This window comes from Hippocampus bargibanti, linkage group LG16 (genome assembly GCF_051943395.1).
Source record: "Hippocampus bargibanti isolate YZ-2025 linkage group LG16, ASM5194339v1, whole genome shotgun sequence".
Lineage (NCBI taxonomy): Eukaryota > Metazoa > Chordata > Actinopteri > Syngnathiformes > Syngnathidae > Hippocampus > Hippocampus bargibanti.
The window spans coordinates 18528949-18542190 of NC_142749.1; the positions used below are offsets into that span (position 1 = coordinate 18528949).

General features: G+C 44.5%; 2 protein-coding genes across 2 annotated transcripts in view; both read right to left on the reverse strand.

Moving 5' to 3' along the window:
* mpzl1l (myelin protein zero-like 1 like) overlaps positions 1 to 1714 on the reverse strand; it is a 7494-nt gene extending 5780 nt beyond the window's left edge. The window contains exons 1-2 of the mRNA XM_089016693.1: positions 1592 to 1714; positions 28 to 209 (exon numbers count right to left, since the gene is read on the reverse strand). Coding sequence (XP_088872819.1) covers positions 28 to 209; positions 1592 to 1664 — 255 coding nt within the window. The 5' untranslated portion in view covers positions 1665 to 1714. The remainder of the gene's footprint in view (positions 1 to 27; positions 210 to 1591) is intronic.
* A 186-nt stretch (positions 1715 to 1900) lies between these two features.
* rabep1 (rabaptin, RAB GTPase binding effector protein 1) lies at positions 1901 to 12550 on the reverse strand. The gene is made up of 18 exons (XM_089017496.1): positions 12410 to 12550; positions 11143 to 11271; positions 10342 to 10545; positions 10115 to 10275; positions 9913 to 10032; positions 9402 to 9537; positions 9150 to 9328; positions 8249 to 8359; positions 7766 to 8182; positions 7228 to 7332; positions 7023 to 7139; positions 6539 to 6637; positions 6320 to 6460; positions 6012 to 6201; positions 5871 to 5926; positions 5635 to 5733; positions 4814 to 4930; positions 1901 to 3754 (listed from the first exon to the last, which is right to left on the reverse strand). The coding sequence occupies exons 1-18, from the start codon at positions 12453 to 12455 to the stop codon at positions 3653 to 3655; spliced, it is 2529 nt and encodes an 842-aa protein (XP_088873622.1). The 5' UTR covers positions 12456 to 12550; the 3' UTR covers positions 1901 to 3652.
* Between the last annotated feature and the right edge of the window lie 692 nt (positions 12551 to 13242).

A 13242-nucleotide genomic window follows, 5' to 3' on the forward strand; every position in this document is an offset into this window, starting at 1 on the left:
TCCAATCCAATTTGCCATTTGTCTCACCGGGTACGGCGTCTTGGAGAAGCGGGTGTCGGGCAGACTGGACTGGAAAGTCCAGGTGACGGTGATGTGGCTGCCGACCACCTCGCTGGACTTGAAGGTGCAACGGAGGACGCACGACGTGCCGTTCTCCACCGTCACCTCGGAGTCCGTGTAGATGTCGATGGCCAGCGTCGGCGTCCGGGCTGTAAGATGGCCGAAAAAAATTTCTTACATTAGCATCTTACCTTTGACAGATGTTTGTTTGTTTGTTTGTTGTCAACAGTTTTCACAATTCTGGTACTCCCAAACACCATTTGAGCAGTTTTTTAAAAAAGGTTGATGCGACTTCCGTACAGAATGCATGACCAAATATGGTCATGGATAGTTCCACATCCTGCTTTTCACTATCTATCTATCCATCTATTAGTTATTTATTAGCTAGCTAACTTTCTATAAAGCAGAAGTGACACCCGGGTCGAGCACACACATAATAATAATAAAGATATCTAAGAGATAGCTAGCTAGCCAATAGCAAGTAAATAAACACAGCAAATTAATAATAAGAATTATTATTATTATTATGATAATAATAATAATCCACTGATCCTCATACACACACAAAACTAGCATTTTTGTCATACATGACTCATTCTGCGACTCCCATCCTGCCTGTTAATATTAATTTTAGGGCAAATGACAACAGTGTCAAAGCGTTTTATGTCGCAAGGTAATCAGGTATCGTCTGCATTTCCGAAATATCGCGATATCGACGAACGTCATCGGGTAAGGGATGTGGTGTCGAGTTGTAAACATCCCTTGGCAAATATGAGGGTGTGCATGCAGAGATCACACGCGCGCTATTTGCATTCATTGTCGGCCTCGTTGTTGGTTAAGGGCGTTCTTTTAGCTAACATGAATATGAAAAACGCGTTTATTGTCACAAATGCCCCACGACACAGTGACGTCACAAACGCGTTGTTTGGGGACGTGTTTTCACGTGCAAGGATGGGAAGTCACGACTATCACGTAGAAGAAAGAAACATTTGTATTGATTTACTGATGAGACATATGAAGAAAAAAAAAACATTGTTGAATTGAATTAAAAACAATGCACAAAAACACCAGATCCACTTGACAGTCTACCCCCGTTTTAGTCGTTTATGTTACCGTGTGTCGCATTATATTTCCCGACCAAATACCAAATTCGACTTAAGACCGCGGGAAAATGTTGTAATCGAGTAAACGAACGCAATGTGGCGAATTTTGCGACCCTGAAACTGGAAGTCCATCCGGTACTTGTTTGTTTTGTTCCGCTTTTGGGGAAAAACATTCGACAAGCTTACTCCCTCGAGCCAAGTCCGGTTGATACAATGTTTCTTCGAACACGACGCAAGTCGGGGACGAGTTCGGTCGTGTTAACGAAAGCTCTTTAAACACAATAGGTTACATTTAAAGAGAGAAATCGGTGTCTCCCGTAAATGATCCTCAAGGAAACGTCGTCGAGTTCGCTGAAATCACAACCCGCTCGGCGAAAGGAGGGGTAAAAACAACAACATAGCGCATTTCGTGACTAATTGCTACTTACCTGAGAGACTCAAAATCATAAATCCAGTCAGTAAACTACGCGTTGAAAGCATATCGTGCCTTTTATGCTCCATTGTGTCGGTCAAAAAACGAGTTGATTTTTTTCCCCACCCTCCTCGCTGCAGTCGATTTCTTCTTCGCGGACGAGTTACGCAGCAGAGCGCCGCGTACGGCGTTTAGCGGCCGATTGTTGTATTACATCACGGTACAGCCTCCATATTGGGCCGTGGGAGCGCCACATGCAAACGCGTTCGCCATGTTGGATGTGGCAAATCGGTGAGCAAGAAAGAGGATTAAAAATATGATTGCGTTCATTTCAAATGTTTTTATTTCGTAGCTCATTCACAAGCAGTTGTATTCAAACCAGAGTTCCTGTTTTGTGTTCTTTGCTTATTTGACAGTAAAACATGGGCTGGTCTCACAAAAAAATAAACAAAAATAAAGGGTTCTGACCGACAAGCACACAAAAACAGGGATTTTTGTGCCAAAAATAATTGACAAGTCAAATTATGACTTTAATGCTAACATTGTCTTCATGCCATTGTGACATAAAACTAGAAAGCCACATGAATAAGACTAAGACAATGCAAACAAATACAATACAATATTTGCACGGTTTTGTAATGTTGACTCACTGCATGACCCGAGTTGAAATTGAGTGATTGTTATTTCTGTATTTATTTATTTTACTTGTCATCATGATGATCTGACATTTTTACCTCAACCTTTATACTCACCTGGCGTAGGAGGAAGGGGTGAAATCCGTTCAGTCCATCTTGTGTCATTGAGCAAAACTACTCAATATCGATGGGGCAAAAAATGGATTTGTTTATCATTGCAAAGAAAATCATCGCTCCGGGTATTTTATTCTCATCTAAACAAATACATTTTGTTTATGTTTTTAAATTAACTTGAAATGACTGAAAATAATTCATTATTATTTGTGAGATTATTTTTACAGTATTCTGTAAAGCCTTGAGGTTTGGACCCAAGTCTGAGAAACCCCGGTCTTTTGGGGGGTCAGGGGAGGACACACTAATGGGATGAAACTACCAACATACAAGATGAATGATTATGGACCAATCTAGTATTTAAAAAAAATCTACATATTTTTATATATACAGGTAACATCTGATTTACGACCAAGTTCCGTTCCGACCAAACGGTCGTAAGTTCAAATGGTTGTAAGTCGAAATCCATTCAAAATGATGAATAGCGACTCGGAGGCTAAATGACACGCAAGCACCCTGTGGTGCCATCACACGGTCGAAGGCTGTGCGAGAGTGAGATGCTGACTGGCTGGCTAAAATTGTCGTACGCGTTGCCGGCCTGCTAGCGCGTTGCGGTGCCAGGCGTAGAGTTAAAAAAAAAAAAAAAAAATTGGGTATGGAGGTCGTGGTCGTAAGTACGGATGGTCGTAAGTCGAGTCGGTCGTAAGTAATATAAGTTACCTGGATATACAGGTAACATCCGAATTACGACCGAGTTCCGTTCCAACCAAACGGTCGTAAGTCCAATATGGTCGTAAGTCGAAATCAATTCAAAAATTTGAATATAGACTCAGAGGCTAAATGACTCGCAAACTCCCACCTAGAATTAAAATAAAAAACATGGTCTGGAGGTCGTGGTTGTAAGTACAGGCGGTTGTAAGTCGAGTTGGTCGTAAGTCGGATGTTACCTGTATATATAATTCCCCAAAAAAGTGCTTCGAACCCACAACAAAGCCGACATTTTTTTAAAAAAGCTACTCATACTTTTGTTTTGAAAGAGTCCTCTGTACAGTAAGAGCAAGAAATCCACAGGAGAAAAGGAGACAACCTCCCCATCCATCCGTTTGCAATGTTTTTGAGTCATTCTCTTTCCTCATCACGATTCCACCATTGAATGTACAATAAAAAGCCTCCGCTGCTCCTTCCTACCTGCCTTGGCTTCTGTCGTGACGCATTTGAGGAGGAGGAGGAGGATGGAAGGATGGATCAATCGATCGATCGATCGTGATGGCGGGATGGAGAAAGAAATAAAAGAAGGGATGGAGGAGGCACTTTTCCGGGTAGGCGCGCTATCATGTATCCGGAAGCTGGTTGATGTCCGTCAAGTTGGTGTCGTTGAGGATGAGTCTGATGCGCTCCAAAGAGTCCGCCTGTCGTATTCGCTCTAGCTGAACCTAGCCACAAAAACAACATGGCGGCAGACTCAAAAATGGCCTTTCTACTTACACAAATTAAGCATGTTCAGACTTTAATCAGAGGTCCATGTTAGCATTCAAAGAACATAAAATTAAAAAACATATTTCACATGGAAAATGTATATTAAAATTAGTTTTATAAGCTATGTATTTGCTAGCTAGCTGCTACCTAGCTAGCTATATATTTTCTATCTATAAGCTATCCGTCTAGCTAGCTAGATATTAGTTATCTATTAACTAGCTGGTTAGCTTTCTGTCATCAAATGCTTGTTTTAGCTCCATGTAGCGCACAGGTGTCCATGTTGCGGCCCGGGGGCCAAATGTGGCCTGCCACATCATTTTATTCGGCCCGCCAAAGCAAATCAAACTTGTGAAATTCATATATAAAGTTAGCGAGCTCGCGATCAAGCTTTCTATTCAGCTAGCTGGCTAATCCCTTACATCACAGGTGTCCAAATCAAGGCCCGGGGGCCAAATCTGGTCCGCCGCCTCATTTAATTCAGCCGGCCAAAGAAAACCAAGCACGTCAAGTGCCATGATGTTCGCTAAAGTTTCAAATTGTCCCATATAAACCACAATAAGTTATTATTTTTGACTTCTAATTTGAAAACCAGTTAACTCATTCACTGCCAGACGATGTGCAAAAATGTGTCCACTCCAGTGTCACTTGAATTCCAGGACCCACAGAACATTGAGTGCTACGACTACATAAACATTCAGTGCAGCGTAATAAAGCTTACACTCTCTTCTTTCATCAGACGAAAAAAGTTAATTCCTAAGTGATACGGGTCTGGAGTTATGTGAGCTTGAAATGAGGGCGGCTGTCCAAAATACAATGCAATACATCCATATCGGTTGATAAAGCGCTTGAACAACAGCTAAAGCTGGAACGAAGCGCGAACATGGAAAAGAAAAAACATTGCCAGAGGTCTGACCAGCGCTTTAATGTCACCCAAGCATGAAAACAAACAAAACCCGAACAAATTCGGGAATTGCGCTCTACGTCATATTTTCAATTCCCGAATGAGTCAGCGTTACCTGTAGCGTCTGCGAAAGCTTGACAAAGTCCTTCTGGACCTGCTCGCTGACATCCAGCTCCGTCTGCAAGCGTTGAGCTCTGTCTTTTTCTTCAAACACTTGAGTCTCTAGCGCACTCTACAGGACACACGCGCGCAGTGCGACATTGCCGTCAACACAATTCCAAATGGCGGCGCATCACATGTCGAAGCGTATAGTGATACCTGAGTTGATGAACGTTTTAGCTAACGAACTTTTCGCTTTACGAACATTAAATTTGCGAGAATATAATCTTGGCACATGAACTACTTTTTGGCGGACGAACCAAACATCACGGCGCCGCGGTGGCTGACTGACTACTCCACCCACCCATTGAGTGCAGAAGTGGTTTGTTATCGAGTGGAGTACTTTTGCTGTTATGGGACCGAAAAAGACAGGGTATTATTGCCGAGAAAGCACGGCAACTTCACTCGGAGGCAACGAGATCAATGACCGTAACAAAAGTCAATAAAATGACTTTATTGTACAGTACAATACAGTAGCAAATTTATTATAGGTAAAATAAGGTCTATTTTGTGTAGCTTTAAGGCTTAATTTGTAGAAAATTATGTTATGAAAAGTATGTTTTCTGGGGACCTGGGAACGGATTATTCTCATTTGAATGGATTTTTATGGGAAATAAATGTTTGGAAGACACACTTTTTGCCTTACACACTTTCTGGGAACCAATTAAGTTTGTAAGCTGAGGTCTCACTGTATATGCTATGTTTCTAAGGCCCCAAATGAAACAAAATGGCACTGCGAGCACGTTATTTTATGTTTTGCGTGTATCTGCAAAGCACCTTGGCGGCGTGAAGCTCTTTCATCTGCTGCTCCAAGCCGATCCTCAAAACCTGGATGCTCTCCAGCCTCTCCGTCTTTTGCGACAAGCTGCTCCGCAACTACGAGGCACAAACGTCAACATGGAAACATTTGAATTGACTCGAGCGCTAGTGCTAATTAGCGCGCAGCTTTAGCGGGCTAGCAAGGCAAGCGGCTTTCCGTACTCGAAGCCATCAAAGTGGAGAACAAATCCAACCTGCTCCTTCTCCGTTTTCAGCCGCTCCAGATCCGTCTTCAACGTGGAGAAGGAAGCTGTCCAAGATGGCGGGATCACCATTAAAAACAACAACAACAACCGCCCACCTGCACCCCCTGGTGGCATAAAATGGCGTCTCACCGATCTCCTCCTTGCAGCCTTCGATCTCCATCTGCAAGGTGTCCTCCAGGTTCTCCTTGAGGCACTGCTCGGCTTGGATCTGCTCCTTGAGGAAGAGGATCTCGGCCTTCAGCTTCTCCTCGACGTGCTCGGCCGACGTCCGCAGCGTCAGCGTGTCGTCGCGCAGCTGCAGCACCGTCGTCCGGAGATCCTGAAACGTTTTGTTCACGGGAGACAAAAGCAAGATGAGCGGCTGGTCCGTTTTTTCTGGGCAGCCTAAAGACAGTGATAGCGTGAGCGTTCGTAAGCCGAGGTATCACCGTACGTACTTGGACGTCGTCGGGCATGACGAAGCCATCTTGCTCTTGGAGCTCCGAGTGAAGGCGGCGTTTCCCCTGCAGGCTCTCGTTGTCCCGCTGGAGTCGGCTCACCTCGTCGGCGAGCTGCTCGCGCGACTGCGCCAGCGCCGCCTCAAAATGGGGGACGGACGCTAACGTCAGGAAGGCGGCGTTCCTACCGGGTGGCGCAATGCCCCCCCGCCCCCTCACCATCTGGCCTTGCGTGCTCCTCTTGGCTTCACTGAAGGCCTCCTGAAGCGTACCCAGCAGCGTTTCCGATTCCTGGACTCGTCGGACCAGCGTCGACACCTGGAAAAGCCCGACGAGTCACACATTAATAATAATACATTGAATTTATAAGCGCCTTTCAAAAGTCTCAAGGTCACTTTACAGTCACAGGATAAGTTTTTCTGTGGGTGAGCAGCGGCAGCCACATGCGCCAGCGTTCACTCAACCCGGAAGTAACTCAAATAGATAGAAAGCTAGCTAATACATAGCTAATAGCTAGCCAGCTGGATAGCTAGCCAGATAGAGAGCTAATAGCCAGGTAGACAGCTAATACATAGCCAGCCAGACAGCAAATAGCTAGCTAGCTAGGTAGCTAGATAGCCAGCCAGATAGATAGCTAATATATAGCCAGCCAGACAGCTAATAGCTAGCAAATAGCTAGCTAGCTAGGTAGCTAGATAACTACCTTAGCGGCGGTTTCTTCGTTCCCCAGCTGGATGGCATCTTCCAGGCTTTGTTTGTCGGCCATGCTCCTCTCCAGGTGATCGTTGGCCTGCCGCAGCATCGCCTGCAGTTTCTTGACCTGCGGAATGAGCCGGACGGGCTTCCCCCGTCAACACTCGGCGCCATTCGGGCCAAAAACGCGGGCCGAAACGCCACGACGGGGTCACCTGATCTCGAGTCTCGGCTTCCTGGCCCTGGATGGCCTGCAGCTGCTTCTCGTAGTTGGAGCACATGTCGCAGCGGCGGCCGAGCTTCCTGCCGGCGTTCTTCACCTGAAGGCAAAGGCACAATGATGCTAAATATCAGAAAAAATACAAAATGGAGTCGATCGGTCGCGGCTTGGAATTGAAGCGGATTTAGGTGGGACAGATGTGAGACAACCTTGGTTCATCAATGGATGCTACCGCTTCATATTTTTTTATTATTATTATTTTTTTTATTATTATTATTGATATATAAATAATGAAACACGAATTATCCAACCTGAAGTCAAAAATAATGACTGTGACTTATATGGAACAATTTGAAATTTTGGTTCTGATTTTAGCTAGCGTCATGAAAATTAACATGCTTGATTTGCTTTCACGGACCGAATAAAATGACGTGATGGGCTAGATTTGGCCCCCGGGCCACGACTTGAACACCAGTGGCTTCAATCCTCCTCGGGCCAATTTTTGAGCGTTCGCGAGGCCGTTCCGGACTCACCTCCTGCTGCAGCAGGTTCCATTCGCTGTCGCTAACCAATCGGTAGCCGGCGGGGGGCAAGTAGGCGGCGTCGGGTGCTTGCGAGATGCTGGAGAGCAGCGACGCCGTTTCCTCCTGCTCGGGCGTCATGGCCTTAATGGCCTTCTCCTGGTCTTTGGTCAACAGGAAGTGGCCTGCCGTTAGCTTGACCGCGCCGCCGTCCGGCGCGCCGCAATCGGCCCCCACCAGGGGCCCGAAGTCGGACTCTTCCAAGTGTCCGGCCGACTTGGCCTTGTGGTTCAGCCCCGGCGTGGCCGACAGGGAGGAACCCAGGCTGTCGGTGGACTGCACCCGGCGAAGGTTCTCCCGGTAGGGGTCCGGCGGGTCGGCGTCCAGGGACAGCATGGAACCGCCGTGGGCGCTGTGGTTGCTCGGCGCCTGGAGAACAAAGTCCCTGAGGAATTTGTTTTTGTTCTAGCGAAAGCGGAGAAAGTCATCAAGCACCTCCTCAACGCTCAAGCCCAGGAAGATGTCCTCCAAAGGTTCCGTGTTGTCGGCGCCGTCTTCCTCCAGCAGATCCTTCATTTGGCTCAGCCTCTCCTTCTCGTCGTCTTCCTACGAGAAAGACGCGGCGTCACTAGTTACTCGGCGGATGAACATCAAAATTTCTTTGAGTGCGGATGCGGTTTGTTATCAAGTGGAGTACTTTTGCTATTATTGTGTAGTTTTAAGGCTTATTTAGTAGAAAATTATACCACCAAACCACACGGTGACTGGCGGACTAGTTTTCGTCACCCCCTTTTTTTGAGTGCGGATGGGATTTGTTATCGAGTGCAGTACTTTTTTTTTAATTAGAAAATCTCAATTTCAAAATGTTTTTTAAAATGCTAGAAAATATTTACACATTTAGAAAATCACCATTTCAGATTTATTTTAATTAGAAAATCACCATTTTAGAAGATTTTTTTAAAATGTGGAAAATCTCCATTTTATATTTAAATTAAACAAAAATCACCAATTTAAATTTTTAAAAACATTGAGAAAATCACAATTTTTGAAAAAAAAAAAAAGAAAGAAACATAGAAAATCACAATTTTATTTATTTTTATTAGAAAATATCCATTTCAAAATGTGGAACATTTTTAGTGGCTGCCGCTGCTCACCCAAACAAAAACTTCTCCTGTGACTGTAAAGTGACCTTGAGAGTTTTGAAAGGCGCTTAGAAATGAAATGGATTACTATTACTATTGCTATTATTATTATTATTATTATTATTATTACTGCTATTATTGCTATTATTATTGCAGTTATTATTGCAGTTATTATTGCTGCTGTAATTGCAATTGTTATTATGATGATGATGATTATTATTATTATGATTATTACGATAAAAGGCGGCGACTACCTGATCCTTCTTCTTGATCTCCTCCACCTGCCGCAGCTGCTCGGAGGAGAGGACGTTCTCGATCCTCTGCATGTCCCTCATGAGGAGACGCTGGGACTCCAGGAACTGATCGTTAGCTCGCTGCCACGTGTGCTTCAGCTGGTTGTGCTGCTGCCGTTCCAGTTCCAGCTTGTGGCACACTTGTGGACCAACCAAAAGAAAACATGTCAGCCATCTTGTTATGGTGTCCAAGTGTGAAAACGCAAGGGTTACCTTCGTGAAGCTCCCGCCGAAGTTTCTCGGCGTCCTCCTGGAGCACCGATTTTTGCGTGTTGAGTACGGCCACGTACATCTCCAGGTCGGTGCGACACGACTTCTCTGCCTCCAAAACGTGGTTGAGCTCCTTCACCTGGCATCATTTTTTTAAATATTTAATAATAATAATACATTTCATTTCTAAGCACCTTTCAAAGCTCTCAAGGTCACTTTACAGTCACAGGATATGTTTTTCCGTGGGTGAGCAGCGGCAGCCACACGCGCAAGCGTTCACTCATCCCGGAAATAACTCAAAAAGCTAGCTCACTAGAAAATAGATAGCTAATAGCTAGCTAGCTAGATAGATAGCCAGCTTGATAGCAAATAGAGAGCTAGCTAGCTAGATAGATAGCCAGCTAGATAAATAGCTAGCCCGCTAGATAGCAAATAGAGAGCTAGCTAGCAGCTAGATAGCAAATAGAGATCGAGATGTGAGGATTCGAGTGTTAAAATGAGAAATGTGGACCACCTTGGACGCTTCGAGTTCCTTGACCCTGTCTTCTGCGGTGGACAGCTTAGCTTTGAGCGTGCCGATCTCCTGCTCCATGGGCATCACCACCGAACGCAGCTTTTCCGCATCTTCTTGGGCCTTTCAAGCAAGAAAATGGAGCGAGAACATTTCATTTAGGAGCACCTCGGCTGTCGACACGAGTGGGTAGCTCCATCCATACCTTCTTCATGTCGTCCTCCAGGTTCTGCTCCTCCTGAGGCTCATTGAGCCGCCGCCTGAGGTCGGCCACCTCCCTCCCCATAGCCTCGCGGTACTGACCCCACTGGGCTCGTTCCTGCTCCAGACGCTGGTGGCACTGGACCTCGTACTCGCAAACCGTTTCTGCGGCGGCACGAGAAGGTGTTGAGTTACGGATGTGGAGGTACGAGCAGATGTTTCTGGACGTGCCTTTCATGATGGCCTGCAGCGAGGCCACCTCCTCCTGCCACTGGCCGCGAACTTGATCGATGGCCTCCTGCTTGGTGTTCTCCGACACGGTGGCCACCGCCTTGATGGTCTCCATTTCGGAGCGGGCCTGGCTCAGCTGGGCCTGCGCCGCGCTCAGTTCGGACTGGGCTAATTCCAGGGCTGACGTTTGCTTCTTCAGGTCCTCTGGGAGAACCAGGAAAGATAACTTTAGCCTGCTCGGGCTATCGGATTCCGTATGGAACTCGGACAACAGTACAGTGATCCCTCAGTTTAGGAATTTAATTGGTTCCAGGAAAATGTAAGGTGAAAAGTGTGTCTTCCAAACATTTATTTCCCATAAGAAACAATTAACATGAGAATAATCCGTTCTCAGGTCCCCATAAAACATCGGTTTCTCCTAAATTAAGCCTTAAGATGACACAAAATATACCTTATTTTATGTGTAATACATGTACTATTGTATTCAAATGAAAGAAATAAACAGTACTATATAATAAAGTTGTTTTGTTGACCTTTGTGATGGTTCTTATAATAGCCAAGTTATAATAATATAATAATAATAATAATAATAATAATAATCCATTTCATTTATAAGCGCCTTTCAAAAGGATCAGTTTTTCTGTGGTTGAGCAGCAGCAGCCACACGTGCCAGCGTTCACTCAACCCGGAAGTAACTCCAATAGATAGAAAGAGAGCTAGGTAGCTAATAGATAGCTAATATAGAGCTGATAGATATATAGTCAGTTTAATCGACCTGCGAATTCCGCTTTGGCCAATTACCTTCTTTGGCCAAATAAAGCTCCTTGAATTTGGCTCTTTTCTGGTTAAACTCGGCTTCCAGCTGCTGCTTGGCTTTGCCCAATTCAGCCCTCTCCCGCTCCAGGGCCTCCATTCGCTGCTGGAGCTCATCTGAAAGCACAAAATTGAGGTTTTTGGTTAGCAATCATCTGACGCTACCTTACAATATGGACGAAAATATTCTTATTCTTATGACTACATAGTTCCCAATGTATCCCGAATTAGCAGAATACTGGCTATCTAGCTAGCGATCTAGCTGGCTACCTAGCTAGCTATCTACTGGCGATCTATTAGCTAGCTGGCTCGCTATCTAGCTAGCTATATATTTGCTCTCGATAAGCTATCTATAAGCAAGCTAGCTAGCTATTAGTTATCTCTTAGCTAGCTAGCTAACGTTCTATCTATTTGAGTTACTTTGGGGTTGAGTGAACGGTGGTGCATGTGGCTGCCGCTGCTCACCCACAGAAAAACTGATCCTGTGACTGTAAAGTGACATTGAGAGTTTTGAAATTCGCTGATGAATGAAATGTATTATTATTATTATTATTATTATTATTATTAAACTAGTTCTGAATTGGGGCCATTTTGGAACATGATCCCCAAAATGTTCATCATGAGCCGAATCCTGTGATGATGGAATACTCTAAATCGGCGTAGAAACGTGACGTAAACATGATTCAGGATTGTATCTAATAATATGCGTGTCTGTGACTGTAAAGTGCCCTTGAGAGTTTTGAAAGGTGCTTGAAATAAAATGTATTATTATTGTTATTATTATGAATGGGGACTCATTGACAACATGGATGAGGGAACGTCATTACGACACTATGTTTGTAGCTACATATTAGCAAGCGTGTTATCACCGATAAGAACAATCATTACAGTACTATACACACTATTGTGACACTTAGCAAGTTAGCACAACATGCTAGTTTAGCCACACTAGCTCACTCATCAATATCTATAAATAAACACGTTACAGAATAATGTCACGTCAAACTTGATAAACAATTAACATCGATACACTTGCACAACATGAGCTATTGTCTATGCTTGCGTGTGAGAGTATGTGTGAGAGAGAAAAATAGACACGTCGCCCTGCTAATATCCTGTTAATAGATCGGGAATTGAGGTGATGCTAATGAGCTAATGTTGTCAAAAGATGCCGAGGCCGCTAACCAAGCGCCAGGCTAACCTTCCGCACGCTAATGCGCCGTAAAACATCGCGAAAACGCAGGAGACGTGTTACCGTCATGCTGCGACGACGAAGGGGCTCCCAAGGCCTCCTCGGCCATGGCTGGTTGAGGGGAGGGGGGACGCTGACGGTGAGGAAGGGGATCCGAGCTAGGAGTGTCTCGCAAGCTAGGCTAACAACATGACAGCTAGCGTCTAGCCGACAGAAAACACGTCACGTCCGCTTGAGGCTTCAAAGTAAATGTCTTGGCGGTATACTTAGTCACATTGTGTGCCACGAAATGGTGGTCAAAGGTAAATACAATAGTTGTATAATTTTCTATATTTTATAAAACAATATTGTAATAGCTCATGTATTTTGTTTTTATACTTCTTTCTATCGTTTTTTTTCCCTTTCATTACTTGGCCGCTGTGTTACTTCCGGGTAGAGTGAACGCTGGACTGAATGGCGGCTGCTGCTCAACACACAAAAAATAAATGAATAAATCTTATCCCGTGACTGTAAAGTGTCCTTGGGAGGTTTGAAAGGCGCTTAGAAATAAAATGTATTATTATTCTTATTTCCCTACCATCAATTAAACTGTCTTTTTTTTACCAGATAAATATGCTGAATAGGCGCCTGACGTAATTCCGGTTAAATAATGCAGGCTTCCGAGCTTCCGCATTCCTGTATCGCAAAATACCGGGGCACCACCTGCAGAAAATATGTAATAACCTCATTATTTTCAAATTTATAAACGTTTTTTTTTTTATAAATACATTAGGATCTGGCACTTTTTAAGGAGAAATCCCCCCCTAATTTGTTATTTAATTTGTTTATTAATTTCGTTGTTTTGGTTATTTTGTCTTCAAGATGGCGCCGCGAGTGGCTGCCTTTCCAGCTAGCTA

Excerpts from the sequence above, each read along its gene's own strand:
- rabep1 (XM_089017496.1), bottom strand. The coding sequence starts at position 12,455 with ATGGCCGAGGAGGCCTTGGGAGCCCCTTCGTCGTCGCAGCATGACG. Across the intron at positions 8,360-9,149 it reads AGATCAAGAAGAAGGATCAG|GAAGACGACGAGAAGGAGAG; the intron begins GTAGTCGCCGCC and ends TCTTTCTCGTAG. Across the intron at positions 5,927-6,011 it reads AGGCTGCAAGGAGGAGATCG|CTTCCTTCTCCACGTTGAAG; the intron begins GTGAGACGCCAT and ends CATCTTGGACAG.